General features: G+C 40.8%; 2 protein-coding genes across 9 annotated transcripts; one reads left to right on the top strand and one right to left on the bottom strand.

Annotated features, from left to right (window-relative positions):
* Nucleotides 1-668: 668 nt before the first annotated feature.
* LOC106588978 (epithelial membrane protein 2) lies at nt 669-5,121 on the top strand. Of its 4 annotated transcripts, none has more exons than XM_014178575.2 (5): nt 669-770; nt 2,646-2,743; nt 3,000-3,102; nt 3,711-3,851; nt 4,219-5,121. In XM_014178575.2, the coding sequence occupies exons 1-5, from the start codon at nt 704-706 to the stop codon at nt 4,374-4,376; spliced, it is 567 nt and encodes a 188-aa protein (XP_014034050.2). In that variant the 5' UTR covers nt 669-703; the 3' UTR covers nt 4,377-5,121. The 4 variants fall into 4 exon arrangements, with proteins under 4 accessions (XP_014034050.2, XP_014034056.1, XP_014034073.1 ...); XM_014178581.2 differs by lacking the exon at nt 669-770 and adding an exon at nt 1,195-1,347; XM_014178598.2 differs by lacking the exon at nt 669-770 and adding an exon at nt 1,230-1,347 and having other exon boundaries at nt 2,660-2,743.
* Nucleotides 4,993-14,136, bottom strand: LOC106588956 (40-kDa huntingtin-associated protein). Of its 5 annotated transcripts, none has more exons than XM_014178541.2 (17): nt 13,846-14,136; nt 11,731-12,018; nt 11,184-11,302; nt 10,938-11,063; nt 10,657-10,752; nt 9,900-10,412; nt 9,414-9,460; nt 9,165-9,237; nt 8,779-8,938; nt 7,670-7,738; nt 7,321-7,441; nt 6,849-6,941; nt 6,657-6,721; nt 6,421-6,502; nt 6,252-6,298; nt 5,664-5,719; nt 4,993-5,493 (listed from the first exon to the last, which is right to left on the bottom strand). In XM_014178541.2, the coding sequence occupies exons 6-17, from the start codon at nt 9,956-9,958 to the stop codon at nt 5,412-5,414; spliced, it is 954 nt and encodes a 317-aa protein (XP_014034016.1). In that variant the 5' UTR covers nt 9,959-10,412; nt 10,657-10,752; nt 10,938-11,063; nt 11,184-11,302; nt 11,731-12,018; nt 13,846-14,136; the 3' UTR covers nt 4,993-5,411. The 5 variants fall into 5 exon arrangements, with proteins under 5 accessions (XP_014034016.1, XP_045547082.1, XP_014034022.1 ...); XM_045691126.1 differs by having other exon boundaries at nt 4,993-5,476; XM_014178547.2 differs by lacking the exon at nt 6,252-6,298.
* Between the last annotated feature and the right edge of the window lie 458 nt (nt 14,137-14,594).

The raw sequence follows: 14,594 nt of genomic DNA, 5'->3' as shown, positions 1-14,594 counted from the left end.
TACGTATAGGGGTGTGTTTGTAATGGGAATTGTGGGTTGTTGTCTCCTGTTTAGTGTCTATGCACCTGTTCGGACTGTTAGTGTTGTCTCGTATACGTGTGTAACGACTGTCGGGAGAGAGTAGACCAAGGCGCAGCGGAGTTAGTGTTCATCATTGAATTTAATAACAGAAAGAACACTATACAAAAGAAAACCGACAGCCAAACAGTCCTGTCAGGTGCAAACCACACAACAGAAACAATTACCCACAAAACCCCAACGGAAAAACAGGCACTTATGTGTGACTCCCAATCAGCAACAACACTCTACAGCTGTGCCTGATTGGAAGCCACACGGCCAAAATCAACGAAACAAACCAACATGGAAAAATGAGCATAGAACGCCCACCCAATGTAACACCCTGGCCTAACCAAAATAAAGAACAAAAACCCCTCTCTATGGCCAGGGCGTTACAACGTGTTTCTTTAGTTTTTTTCTTCTTTTTATTTAATAAAGAAGATGTGTGTACACGTTCCCGCTGCACCTTGGTCCAATCTTTACGACACCAGTGACACATGTGCAGTTAATGATTAATTATCTCAGACAAAACAAAAATCTGGTTGGATTTCATCATGGAAGAAAAAGAGACATACAGTAGAAAGAATTTGTTAATACCTTGAAATATTGAAGGTAAAAAAAGTAGGCCTATAGGCTAAAGTACACAATGACATCCATAAACTATGTGGGGGGAAAACATTGCAATGGAGATGACGTGTCCAAAACACGAATAGGTAATGGCTGTTGCTATTCTGTTACTTTTATATTTTGGGTTGCTGCTGCGATACTGCGTACAGAGGGGAATTGGGTGTTGTTGTTTACTTATATGAATGTGAAGTAAAATACTGTATTTCTCATGTGTTGAGAGCTCATTGTAAAAGGGAGAGGTGTAGCCTACATATTGCTTTGAGGGCGGGGGAGGGGGGCTAGAGTGGAGCGCAACATGTTTGTTTGGTTCTTTTTAGAATTAAGAATATACTACAAACTGGGACTGTTCTGCACACATTCTGTACACAGTCGTAATTGTTACTCCATTCAGTCAACGAGCTCCTTTGAAGATCACTTAGCTTCACGCAGTGTTTTGACAGAGGGAAACGCTGCCTATTTGTCATAGACTTTTAAAGTCGCTGACTTTTTAAAGATACGAAAAAGTTTGAGGATATGGGTGGGGTTTTGGGAAAGGGAGGGAAGGGAAGGGGCCGAAGAGAAAAAAAGAGTGATGTGTAGGCTATGAATTCGATGCTGGGTGGGTCTAACGTTACAGCTTTTCAGAATTGCAAATAACTATCGTGCGTAAAAGCTCCTTCACAGGTAATGTTTATCAGCCTAATGCGGTTTACAATTTCTGTGCAATGGGATTGGTGGAGGGTTGGTACTGTTTAGCGAATTTTTTGAAGGCTCTGTGGGCGAAAACAATAGTTTTGGGGAGGTATTTAAACGTTTTATAATGGGACTACATTCAGTTGATAAGGACGCTTTGGAAGGATTACATGGAGTTCACTTTTGCGAGCTGCAAAAAAACGTCAACATAGGTTTACTTTATGCATAGTATTATAGATCATATTTTAATAAAGATGTTGTATTCATTTATGTATATCACATTTGTTTCATAGACTCACTTCTGTCGTCGTATTCTCGCGCTCTTTTCTCATAGCCTGTGTATGGGGCCCGTTGCAACTAACGGGGATAGCATCCATAACAAATGGTAATGTGCAGCCTAGTAGTCCAGTTAAAATACATGGCCACGTTGAATAGCCTATTATTTTTCTCTACTGAAACTTGCTATTGAGTCAAAAAAAAAATGCATATATTCAGGTTAATAATGATTAGTCTGCAGTTAAACGAATAGTCTATACTTTTAGGCCTAATAACTTTATACACTTGAGTAACTTTTTAAACAATGTTGTTGTGATGGTAGACCTACAGAAACAACAATTATTATTTTACCCTCTAAGCTGTCTAATTGTAGTTGATAACAAATAAACGAATCTATAAACTCCTTTTTATAGGCTAAACGTGAATGAGCAATCGAATCCAATGATTTGAGTCGTATTTGAAACGAGCCCAATTGACCATTTAGGTAGAGCGCTCTTCTATCCCAGACCTGGATCAAAAACATACGTCAAATACTTTAATGTTGATTGATTTATCTGGGAGTTTGCACTTTTGGGTCTATTTTATTATACCCATTGTAGGCAAACCAATTCAAGCGCAATACAAGCATTTTAAAGTATTTTACATGTATTTGACCCAGATTTGGTTATGCCTCGTATTTAGTAAGATAATTAACCAATAAGGCCGAAGGTGGTGTGGTATATGGACCAATATACCACGGCTAAGGGCTATTCTTAAGCACAATGCAACGCAGAGGGCCAGGAAACAGCCCTTAGCCTTGGTATATTGGCAATATACCACAAACACCCGAGGTGCCTTATTGCTGTTATGAACTGATTACCAACATAATTAGAGCAGTAAAAATAAATGTTTTGTCATACCCGTGGTATACTGGCTAATATAACACGGCTTTCAGCCAATCAGCATTCAGGGTTGGAACCACCCAGTTTCTAATAAGCAGCATAGCCTACTCACTGGATATCTTTCCACAACAGTTATCTTTTCTCAGTTAGTCACAATGTTGGTCCTGGCTGGAATCGTTGTTCTTCACATTACCGCCATCATCCTGCTTCTGGTGGCAACCATTGATAATGTAAGTAAATAAATATCCCCTCTCCTTTTTCTTACTTTCACATGCTTCCAATGTCACCCAATCTGTTCTCCTGCTCCATATGAACTTCAGAACGTCTTTATGGACACCATAATAAATACAGGGCTAGAACAAAAATGTCCACTGTTGGGCCTAAGTATCCAACACTGCAAACATGGTTACAACACTGTTATGATATAATGTTAGTAACTTTTGTTACAATGACTTTGCTACTCTTCTCCTGTGTTGTTTTCTGCAGGCCTGGTGGTTCACAGACTCAGTGACCACAGACGTGTGGGGCCGGTGGGAACTGGCAGGCTCAGCTTGGCACTACACCAACCTCAAAGGAGACTATGCTGAAGGTATAGTACAGATGCCGTTCTTAATTTGATGACCCTGTTGTTGCAGGAATTGTCCTGCACAGCAGGAAATACAAACTTGTAGTGTACTCAAGGTTTGAAAAGGCTTCGAAAGTTTGTAATTTCTACTTTAAAATATCTGACTCGATTTTCCCAACGAAAAATGTATCAACCCCTACAAAAATGTCATTCATATTTCCTGTTGCTGCAGGATTATTTTCCTTCTGGTTGAAACTGGCTCACATTAAGATACAGCATCTGTGTGCTCACCTCTTGTTATGGCTACACAGTATTAGCTTCTACCAAAACAAGAGAGTGGACATGTGCATATGCTTATACTCGCTCGGTAGGCAGGAGTCAAATTAAGCTTCCAAAGTGAAACTAGTTTGTATTCATTTTACTATGGTGAGTTCCCAGAATGGTTTTATTTCTACCCCTGCTGGTAGGTTCTACATGACATGACATGGAGAAAAAAAAGATATATTTTGTAATTATTATTATTTAAAATAAATGACTGTCATTGTTCTGTATGACAAGAGTATAGTGTGTCAGGATCAGTATGTGCATCTTCCCATCTCATGGAGCCCTGTTCTCTCTGTATCCCCCTATAGAATACCTCCAGGTAGTGCAGGCCGGGGCAGTGCTGGCCTGCATCTTCTCCATCCTGGGCCTGTTTGTGTTCGTGGCTCAACTCTTCACTTTGTCCAAGGGCCAGAGGTTCACCTTCTCTGGAGCCTTGATGCTCATCTCCTGTAAGTAGCTCGGGTCCCTGTATCTGCGTCTGAATACTGTATAATCTATGTAATGACATTGATATAAACACAGTGTATATGTTTTGTTGTAGTCCAGCACTAGCAAGCAAACTAATAACTGATGCAAACTGATCACTAATCATTGTCTTTGAATGCACACCCTGTGGGTGGGTCCCCATGAGCATGATTGAAAAACACTATTGTTTATTGCTATAACTATCACTGTTATTTAAGTTCAGGTTGAAATAGTCTCCTCAGCAGTTGTGTCTACAGCCCTATGAGTGACTTTGAGGTGATGTTTCCAGTACAGCACATTACTGTTATTAACCTAACAGGTGTTTTTAAATCTCCGCTCGTCTCCATCCAGGTCTGTGTGTAATGATCGCTGCGTCCATCTACACGGACATCTTCCACAAGCAGGAAAAGGGCTGGTTCGGACACTCTTTCATCCTGGCCTGGATCTCCTTCGTCCTCACATTCATACTGGGCGTCATCTACGTGATCCTGCGCAAGAAGAGCGAGTAGAGGAACAAGGGATGAAGGGGAGGAGAGGAGGATTGTAAGGAAGGACAGTTTTTATTATGTTTTTGCATTGTGTTGGAAAGGGATGGAGGGAGGGTAGGGGTCTTAATTAGTTTATTAACAGTCCCAGTATTCCGATGTTTCTTGTGAAGAGGAAGGTGGTACAGAAAGGGGGGGAGCGGACCCCAAAGAATTGTATGCACAATCAATTTCTATGCAGACTACTGCATGCCTGTTCAAATGGGAGATTTGTAATGTGTAATTGATATAGTACTGTATATTTCAAGGTATGCTACATACCTGTTGCAGTACTTGAACAATCAGCAAACAAGCTTTAATTTCCAGTACATGTTTTAAAAGGAATTTGAATTTTTATTTTTTATAACTGAAGTATTTTATAACCAATTGTTTTTTGATCTAATACATTGTAACCGTTTGTGTAATTGTCGTAACATGTATTCTAAGTACATTTTAATCGTGTGTGATTGAGTTTTGGTTGGCTTCTATATCAAAATACATTTTAATCATGTGTGTGATTCTGAGTTTTGGTTGGCTGCTATATCAAAGTACATTTTAATTTGTACAAGTGAAAAAGGTAAATCAGGAACAGAGGTCAATGCAGTGTATGTAATATCACCATTTATTATAGTGCAGTAGAGGGATTCTGTTTTGTAATTACATTGGAATTTAAGCCATGTTTGTTCAGACTATACAATTTATTAACAAAATAAAAACGCTATTAAAAGCATTTTTCATTCATATTTCATTTATTCAACATATTTCCAATAAATAACTATTTGATGCAAGACTTCGAGAGTAATTGTGCGACCACTAATAGGCATAACAGGGATGCACAGTATGTCCTTCACAATGACATGCTTGGTCCGGTTCCCACGTTTTTAGAAAAGATGCAAAATGTGTTTGAATGCAACCCCACCAAAACATTATTCAAGAGGCCCTACAACAGACCAAGACAGAGACAGGAATGTTCCATTATGTGTCATTCCGAGGGGGTGTAGTGAGCTGATCTGGAATGTACTAAATCCCCTGTCCAGAGGGGGTGATCCGCTCTTGCACCACCAGGTGAAGGAGGTGGTTCTGCTCTGCTGAGAGAAGAGGCCTGAGGCATGAAGAAGAAGAATTTACTGTCCATTTTCCTTACAGTCTACTGAAATGTTCTTAATAATTTAAAGACAAGATATCAGTGAGAAAATCATAAGGGAAAAAAACTCAATTGAAATGTGTATTGCAGCTAAATAGTTACCACATGACTGATTTCTTTTTGCTTACCAGAGTTCAGGTTGAAGAGACTTGAGGGACTCTGTGTCTTTTTCCTGGCAGGCCATCTGCAACAACACAATGAAGATAGACTTAAGACTTTGAAAGCCTAGCATAAAGCTAGAATCCTTAAATCAAAACAATAAAGCGTCACCCTGCCTTTGTTTTTTTTAAATGCTGAGGGATGGGCCTGGAGAAACATAACCACTAATTCATAAACAGAGCTATGGATGCAAGGGCTGACCATCCATGATATCAACATTATAGTTTTAACCATGTTGTTAGGCTGTACAGTTTCTATTTGCATTGTTTACAAACATTGAAGTAAAACACGCTTATATTTTGGGTTCTGATGGGGTACGACAGTTGAACTAAGCTCATGAGGCATTTATAAAGTTATATTCTTCAAGACTCAATGGGTACATACCATTCATTCATAAGATGTAGCAGCAATGGTTTCCTGCTTTAAAGTTGACTCAGTCCTACAATTACGCTCCTATTAATCCTCATGTGAGACACTGGACCTTCTCACCCGGACATTAAGGGCCAACACATAGCTATTTTGTGTGATATAGTCTAGTAAGGAAATATGCCACATACCACAACTGACTGCAGGAGAAGGAAGACATTCTCAGGTAGGAAGGTCACTACAATGAGAGGTTTGGAAATATTTAATTATGAACTTCGTTCACCATCCCAACCTTGCTAGTGTTGTGTGTATGAGTGTTTAAGGTCAGTCAGGTTAGACTAATGGCTGTAGTGTAGTTACCCTGACTATGAGGGTCAAACGACTCCCAGGCGTATCTCTCCAGGGTCTGGGCATGCTCTGGCAACAACTTCTGGGGAGGAGGCTGCAAAAGACATTAGCATTCGTTCTCAGCTTTCAGAGAGATAACGCAATTTAGCAGTGATAAATAATCTGTAAGTGTTTGTAGGAAGGAATTGAATACAAGTGAAGTGAAATGTTATAAGAAGGGACAACAATCTTCGCTATGCTATGCTTACCTCAAGCAGCATCAGCAAAAGTACTCTGGAAATCTCACACTTGGCCACAATGTCCAGAAATGCACCTAAGAAGACAATGAGCAGAGGAAAAGCATACTGTTATCAGTTTCGGAATAGTTCATGAACTTCCTGCTTTAACACAGGAAGTGATGAGTTAGCCACAAGTGTTGGGCCAGTCCATTATGTCCTCACCAACGGGGGAGCTGGTGCCGGGCAGCTGCAGTCCCCTCTCCTGACACATCAGCTGCATCTCTGTCAGCACGGCCAGCGCGCCGTCATAGTCACCTGACACAGAGAGAACAGACAATGTCTATTACAGTATCATGATGTTGTTGTTAGGATTAGAAACACAAACACCAGAGTTTGGGTCAGTTCAATATCAATTCCAGTAAAGTCAGAAATTGAATTGCACTCCTCTGGAGAAATTCCATGTCCAAAGCAACCTACTGGAATTGACATGGTTTTGACCCCAACCCTGGTATACTCTAGGCCCCAACACATGTATACGCTTCAACTGACATCTGGACCACATGCAGGTAATCCCCATACCATAACCCAATTTCCTGGCTCTGAGTTCCATACGGAGTTGAAAACAAAGAATAACACAAATCTTCACCTATGGTCCAGACCCATCAACCCCCACACATCCCACCACTGTACTCACGGGTGAGTATTTTGCAGGTGGCCATCTCTCCCATAGACAGCAGAGACTCAATGGGCTGCTGTGTCTGTAGTTCTGCTGCTCTCTGGTAGTGAACTATGGCCTCACCTGGTCTGTTCATCTCCTATAGACGAAGATGAGAAGAGGGAGGAAGAGGAAGAGAGAGAGGGAGGGAGGGGAAGGGAGAGAGGGAGGGGGAGAGAACAGAAGACAGAGAAACAGAGAAAAAAAAGAGAGAGTAAGAGAGAGAAAGGATGAGAGGGATGATCATATGATCTTAATTCACCACACAGACTGACATAGAAGAGGAATGGTTGCCAATCTATCTTTTGTGATCAGTTTGGTCCATTACCTTGAGGGCATTGCCAAGTTCCAGAGATAGACTGGCGGCCATGACAGGCTGGTTCATCTCAATGTAAACCTGAAACACATTTGTAAAACACAGCATTATACTACTGTCTTCAGAGGAATCTAGGGGAAAGGCCAGGGAAAATGAGTTGTTAGTATGTACGGTAAATTCTCCAGATGCTTGGTCTATCTCTTCGTAGCTGTTATTTCAGATGGATTCAACAATAAACTAAAGAGGATTAGATTATCATTTAAATGCCCTAGCAAAACCAATAAAGATACTCTGATTGATCATTTTCCCTTTCACAGCTGTTGTTCACCAAGCCTGGTTAAACTAGACTGAATGCTGCGCTCACTTTTGTCTCACTTCATGTCAGTCAGTTCCATCTGGTTTAATAGGGAAGCTTATATTCATGAGCTCGCCTTGACTGGCAGCTCTTTGAAACGCCTCTGTCAAGAAACGTGGATGCAGTGAGCAGTGTTGCAGTTAAATCAGCTCAAGCAAATTTGGTGAAACGTAAAGCAACTCAATACAACATTGAAATTACATCAATGATGTGTTTTAAAAAAATGTTTTTATACATCTAGGTCTCTTGTGATGCAGTTCACAGCAGCACTGACGGATGTGTTGACATGACAATTGAGTCAGAGTTTTGAATGCCCTTCCCCCCCTTTTGTTCCATGCTGGCTGAAGACCAAGCTGGACAGTAACTAACTACCACCAGACACAGATGGAAGTATCTTTGCCATAGATGAAGAGTAAACTTTTAATTATATTTGTTGACACCCTACAGTCAAATTTTGCACCAGTAAAGTAGCTATCTAGCTACTGTATATAAACCACGCCCCTCTGCAAACACGTGCTGTCCCCCTATCCCGTTAATTATCCCGCCTCCTGAAATAAAAGTGTTTGACATGGGGGAGGAGACCAGTAACTTTATGATCAAACTTTACCAATGTAGAAGTAACAGTCATGTTTCATACTTTGATCTGGTTTTATCCAAATATCATCAAATTTCATGAAAAACATGATTTTGACTGTTCATGACCTTTAACTTGTGACCTGTTTGTGTATCTCTATTCTATTATGTCAAACATTTGTAGTCTTTTTACCTTGATGGCGAAGCTGTAGCAGTTGAGTGCGGCCTGCAGGTGCTCGTCGAAGCCTGGGGCTTGTAGTGCTCTGTTCTCCTTCTCAGAGAGCAAGAAGAGCCGGGCAGCATCGGTCAGGGCCAGGGCCTCCCCAGGAGCATTGAAAAGAGTCTGCTCACACCTGTGGGTTCAGGTAGGATATAACAGGTATAGATTATATATTGTAATGTGAGATATCTAATTTACATTATAATAGGTAGTAGGAAATAATGTTGGTTGTAGAATACTTACAATGGAGGAGAAAGGGCAATATTGATCCATCATTCTATGCTACCCATGTCTGTATGATATTAATAAGGGAAAACAATATGTTCTGATTAGGGGGCAATAGTTAGATGGAGACTTACCTTGCCATTGCAAGGTCACAGAAGGCTGCATACTGAAGGCAGTCTTGCTGCTTCAGCTCTTTAGCCAACTGACCTGCAGCCAAGCAGAAATACTGGGTGAGATGCAAGCCACATAATCAACAGAAATGTGCAAATGGTGTACTTAATAGTAAGGGTCATCATCTGAAAACATGAACATATGAATGAATTGCTGATATGTTAGAAACATGGTTATTAGTCATATTTTTCCAGGAAACATTAGCTACTCACCAAACTGCTCACTTGCTTCTGCTACATTGGGTTTCCGAAGAAAACGTCTAAGGTGGGCAAAGTGAAATTACAACTAAGCCAGTAGGGACAACAGAATGTCAGACATGTTTAGTTAGCTAGTTACCATTAGCCTAGTAACCACTGCTCTAGTACCTGATTAGCTACAACGCTAGAAAACTAACGTTAGCTAAACAATCATTATCATTCAGGGATGAGGATTCATTTGAAACAGCTAACTAATTATCTATCTAGTGCCAGCTAGTTAATGAGTTTGGCCAAAACATGGTAAAAATTGTACAAAAAATAATAAATAACGCTTATGGGGCTTTTCTTTGGACCCATGACACTGACAGCAAGTTTAGCTGGCTACTGTTAGCTAGCTAGCTGTGAAATCCTGGCTCGCAATTCAAAAGATTAGACAATCATGCAGTACACAGTCACTCGAATGGATACCTAGAACAAAGACAAGAATGTAATAAATCGTACTTTTTCAATTTATTTGATACAGCACGATATCTCATCAGAAAGTCCCCCTCTGCTGCCATGGTCAACAATAGATGAAAACCGTAAATAGACCAAACCAGGAAGTAGAGATTGGAGACGCGTTTCGATTGGTTCTTACTCAAAATAGCCTAATAGTCTCATTGGATACAATCTTATTATGGTGGGACTTGGGAGTACAGGGGTTCAGTTTGCAAAATCTCTCGATAAAATTAATCTGATATATTGCAGATATCAGTTAATTAGACAAAATAACAACCAGAGACATTCAGTGATGATAACAACCAGAGACACAGCAGTTTATTTTCAACAGAAGTCACGAAGTTGCAGGGTAAAATACAGACGTGATTTTAGGTCTGTGTAAAAGAACAAGAGACATTGCAAAGGCAGGAAAATAGAGGCATATAGATTCCCAAACACAGTGCAGATGCCATTAGGTCAGAAATTCTCATAGACGCATTCAAATATTACTTCCCCTTGTGGCGTTGCATTCTCCATCTGTAGGAGGAGAGTGGGAGAGAGGTCAGGACAGTAGCATCCGCATTAACTCGAACAGCTCTTTATCAACATTACTGGTAGCTATAGGTCTACTGATATCTATTTTGGCGAAAAGAATATAGTAGAAAAAATAGAATACAATTAAATATAATATATCTGGAATGACAAAACCAAGGCTTTAGTAATTTATATTTCCTGGTTAGTGTATGTTCACACTGACGGATTCCTTTGACTTTCTCTTTACTTTTCCTTTCCTCTGGACAGATTCACGGTTTACTGCTGCTGCTGATGCTCCTGGGGTCAAGACCTCATAGACAGATGCTGGCCGAGACTCTAGACTCTGAGAGAGGAGGGAGTTCCAGTGGATGTGAAAGTTAATCAAAACAGTGAATCTTTGTTGATGATATTCTTTTGATGACCCACACACAGCTTTGACATGTGTCAAGGTGATTTTTTTTTGTTCAACTCATAAAATCAATGTGATATAGTTACAGCAAGTCAATGGAGATAGAGAGACATGCTTACAGCGTAAACTGAAGCAGAGGCAGCTGCATTCACTGATGTTTTACTGTTCTCCTCCTCTTCTTTCTCCCCTCTATTCCTTCTGATTACTCCACTACCGGTACTTTCATTCTTCAATATAAATTGACCCTGGAAATAACAAGTTAACACACACGGACTGATACAATGACAACATACCAACCACAATAGAAGGGTACAAATATATACAGTGTTTCAAAACATCCACCAAACCATTCTCAAATCTCTTACCCATTGGCTTTTGAACACATATATGGAGCCGATCACACTGAAGATGAGGAGGCCTGCGGTAAGAGCCCCCAACACGATGAAAAGGATGAAACCAGAGTAATGCTGCCGGTACCCCTCATCTGAAAGAGAGACAGAGACAGAGACAAATACAGAGAGAAAGAGACAAATACAGAGAGACAGAGACAAATACAGAGACACAGAGACAAATACAGAGACACAGAGATACAGAGACAATAAACGTAGTACCATTAGAGTTTGTCCAGTGTCAGTCAATGGCTGAACACTTTGGTTGGAAGTAGATTAATGTCAAGTGAAAAAAAGAGTTAGAGGACTTTTTATTTTCATGATGACAATCATGCATGTTGTTGATGGTGGCATACATCCGACATTCAGCTGACATCTACAGTATTTGTACCAAAAAAGGTCCCTTTTAAAAAGGGATTGTGTCTTCACTATCATGTCAAGTTCCTGTTACTCAACATGTGGATAACAGAAGTTTCACTAACTATCATCCCTTCATTTTCTTCTTCTTCTACCACACACTCACCTTTCACCAGAAGGGTCCAGAAGATCTCTGCATTTTTATACTTGCAGTTATACTCTCCTGAGTATGAACTGTTATATGCTGTTATATCCAATTGAAATGTTATTGTATTTGTTTCAGGAGAAAAGGGGATCCTCCATTCTTTTATCTTCTTTTGGTCTGGAGGCCCAGAGCAGACTAAGTTGCTGGAGCTCTGATTCATTGGGATGGTCACTTTGACTTTGTAATGGACCGTTTCTCCTGCCAGAGCAACCCTGATTCTGTCCGGCATGGAGATGGCTGGGTTGGCTTCTAAATAACACAGGGGGATGTAGAGAAAGGCTCAATCTGACATCGAAGAACCAAATAGGCAACTTACTTACATGAGGGAAAAAAGTATTTGATTCCCTGCTGATTTTGTACGTTTGCCCACTGACAAAGAAATGACCAGTCTATAATTTTAATGGTAGGTTTATTTGAACAGTGCGAGACAGAATAACAACAAAAAAATCCAGAAAAACGCATGTCAAAAATGTTATAAATTGATTTACATTTTAATGAGGGAAATAAGTATTTGACCCCCTCTCAATCAGAAAGATTTCTGGCTCCCAGGTGTCTTTTATACAGGTAACGAGCTGAGATTAGGAGCACACTCTTAAAGGGAGTGCTACTAATCTCAGCTTGTTACCTGTATAAAAGATTCCAAACTCTCCACCATGGCCAAGACCAAAGAGCTCTCCAAGGATGTCAGGGACAAGATTGTAGACCTACACAAGGCTGGAATGGGCTACAAGACCATCGCCAAGCAGCTTGGTGAGAAGGTGACAACAGTTGGTGCGATTATTCGCAAATGGAAGAAACACAAAAGAACTGTCAATCTCCCTCGGCCTGGGGCTCCATGCAAGATCTCACATCGTGGTGTTGCAATGATCATGACAACGGTGAGGAATCAGCCCAGAACTACACGGGAGGATCTTGTCAATGATCTCAAGGCAGCTGGGACCATAGTCACCAAGAAAACAATTGGTAACACACTACGCCGTGAAGGACTGAAATCCTGCAGCGCCCACAAGGTCCCCCTGCTCAAGAAAGCACATACATGCCCGTCTGAAGTTTGCCAATGAACATCTGAATGATTCAGAGGACAACTGGGTGAAAGTGTTGTGGTCAGATGAGACCAAAATGGAGCTCTTTGGCATCAACTCAACTCGCCGTGTTTGGAGGAGGAGGAATGCTGCCTATGACCCCTAGAACACCATCCCCACCGTCAAACATGGACATTATGCTTTGGGGGTGTTTTTCTGCTAAGGGGACAGGACAACTTCACCGCATCAAAGGGACGATGGACGGGGCCATGTACCGTCAAATACTGGGTGAGAACCTCCTTCCCTCAGCCAGGGCATTGAAAATGGGTCGTGGATGGGTATTCCAGCATGACAATGACCCAAAACACACGGCCAAGGCAACAAAGGAGTGGCTCAAGAAGAAGCACATTAAGGTCCTGGAGTGGCCTAGCCAGTCTCCAGACCTTAATCCCATAGAAAATCTGTGGAGGGAGCTGAAGGTTCGAGTTGCCAAACGTCAGCCTCGAAACCTTAATGACTTGGAGAAGATCTGCAAAGAGGAGTGGGACAAAATCCCTCCCGAGATGTGTGCAAACCTGGTGGCCAACTACAAGAAACGTCTGACCTCTGTGATTGCCAACAAGGGTTTTGCCACCAAGTACTAAGTCATGTTTTGCAGAGGGGTCAAATACTTATTTCCCTCATTAAAATGCAAATCATTTTATAACATTTTTGACATGTGTTTTTCTGGATTTTTTTGTTGTTATTCTGTTTCTCACTGTTCAAATAAACCTACCATTAAAATTATAGACTGATCATTTCTTTGTCAGTGGGCAAACGTACAAAATCAGCAGGGGATCAAATACTTTTCCCCCTCACTGTATGTATTGATTTGCAATACTTTGATATAGCCTGCTAAAAATACATTGATATACAATGTTGATGAGAAAAGACAGTTCTGTAAATGACAACAGGAATTTCTATGATGACATTTCTAACTTCTAACATGAAAAAATTACTTTCAACAGTATCATGGTATTGGTATTTAAATGTTTTGTTAATTAAATACCCTTACCTTGAGCCTGATGATTTCCCAAACACATCAGGACACACAGAACTCCAACCATCCAGATGCACATTTTGAAGAGACACCAACGTTTAGTTTTTTCCCTCTGTTTCTATTTCTCTGTGGTCACTTGAGATAGGAATACCTGTATCAGTATTGGAAGGATTTCGTCGAATTTCCCAAACAGTGTATGAGTGTCGCTCTAAGCCTTTCTTCTGTTCAGATTGCCCAGAATGTCTATATCTGTTAGTCTTGGCCTCAGAGAGGTCGCAATACTGGGGTTCCTGTTTTGCCCTGGCCACTTCCTCAAAGTATTAATTCATGTGAGCCTTGTAAAATCCCCAATCATCAGAGATAGAATGACCAAGATACTGTACTGATCTAGGAGGCATAGGCTATAAACAGATTATGAATGAAAGCATGAAGCATTTACACCAGACAGGGAATGTCGAAAAAGTAAAGTTATTACATTATGCACTCTTGTGTATGTTTTGTTGTGATACCACAGGCAGCTACTGTGTTATTACTGTGTTTGTTACGTCACTCACCAGATCCATCCCAGATGCAGTGTTGAGTTTCCTCCACTGTGAGACAGTGTTGGAGAGACCCAGAGTTAAAGTTCAAACCACACGTGAGCACTAAATGTCTGAGCACTAAAGTCTGGCCCTTCAGATGAAAGAGAGAGAGAGAGAGGAAAACATCTGAGAAAGAGAGAATGGAATTCGGGGGAGGGATGACAATTTGTCTATGTTAATGCA

The sequence above is a fragment of the Salmo salar genome, chromosome ssa12 (assembly GCF_905237065.1).
Source record: "Salmo salar chromosome ssa12, Ssal_v3.1, whole genome shotgun sequence".
NCBI lineage: Eukaryota > Metazoa > Chordata > Actinopteri > Salmoniformes > Salmonidae > Salmo > Salmo salar.
The sequence above is the reverse complement of the archived record's forward strand: the minus strand, read 5'-3'. Positions and strand labels throughout refer to the sequence as shown.

Excerpts from the sequence above, each read along its gene's own strand:
- LOC106588978 (XM_014178575.2), top strand. The coding sequence starts at position 704 with ATGACATCCATAAACTATGTGGGGGGAAAACATTGCAATGGAGATGAC. Across the intron at positions 2,744-2,999 it reads TGGTGGCAACCATTGATAAT|GCCTGGTGGTTCACAGACTC; the intron begins GTAAGTAAATAA and ends TGTTTTCTGCAG. Across the intron at positions 3,103-3,710 it reads CAAAGGAGACTATGCTGAAG|AATACCTCCAGGTAGTGCAG; the intron begins GTATAGTACAGA and ends ATCCCCCTATAG.
- LOC106588956 (XM_014178541.2), bottom strand. The coding sequence starts at position 9,958 with ATGGCAGCAGAGGGGGACTTTCTGATGAGATATCGTGCTGTATCAAAT. Across the intron at positions 8,939-9,164 it reads TGTGACCTTGCAATGGCAAG|GTGTGAGCAGACTCTTTTCA; the intron begins GTAAGTCTCCAT and ends CTGAACCCACAG. Across the intron at positions 5,720-6,251 it reads TTCTCCTGCAGTCAGTTGTG|ATGGCCTGCCAGGAAAAAGA; the intron begins GTATGTGGCATA and ends GTGTTGTTGCAG.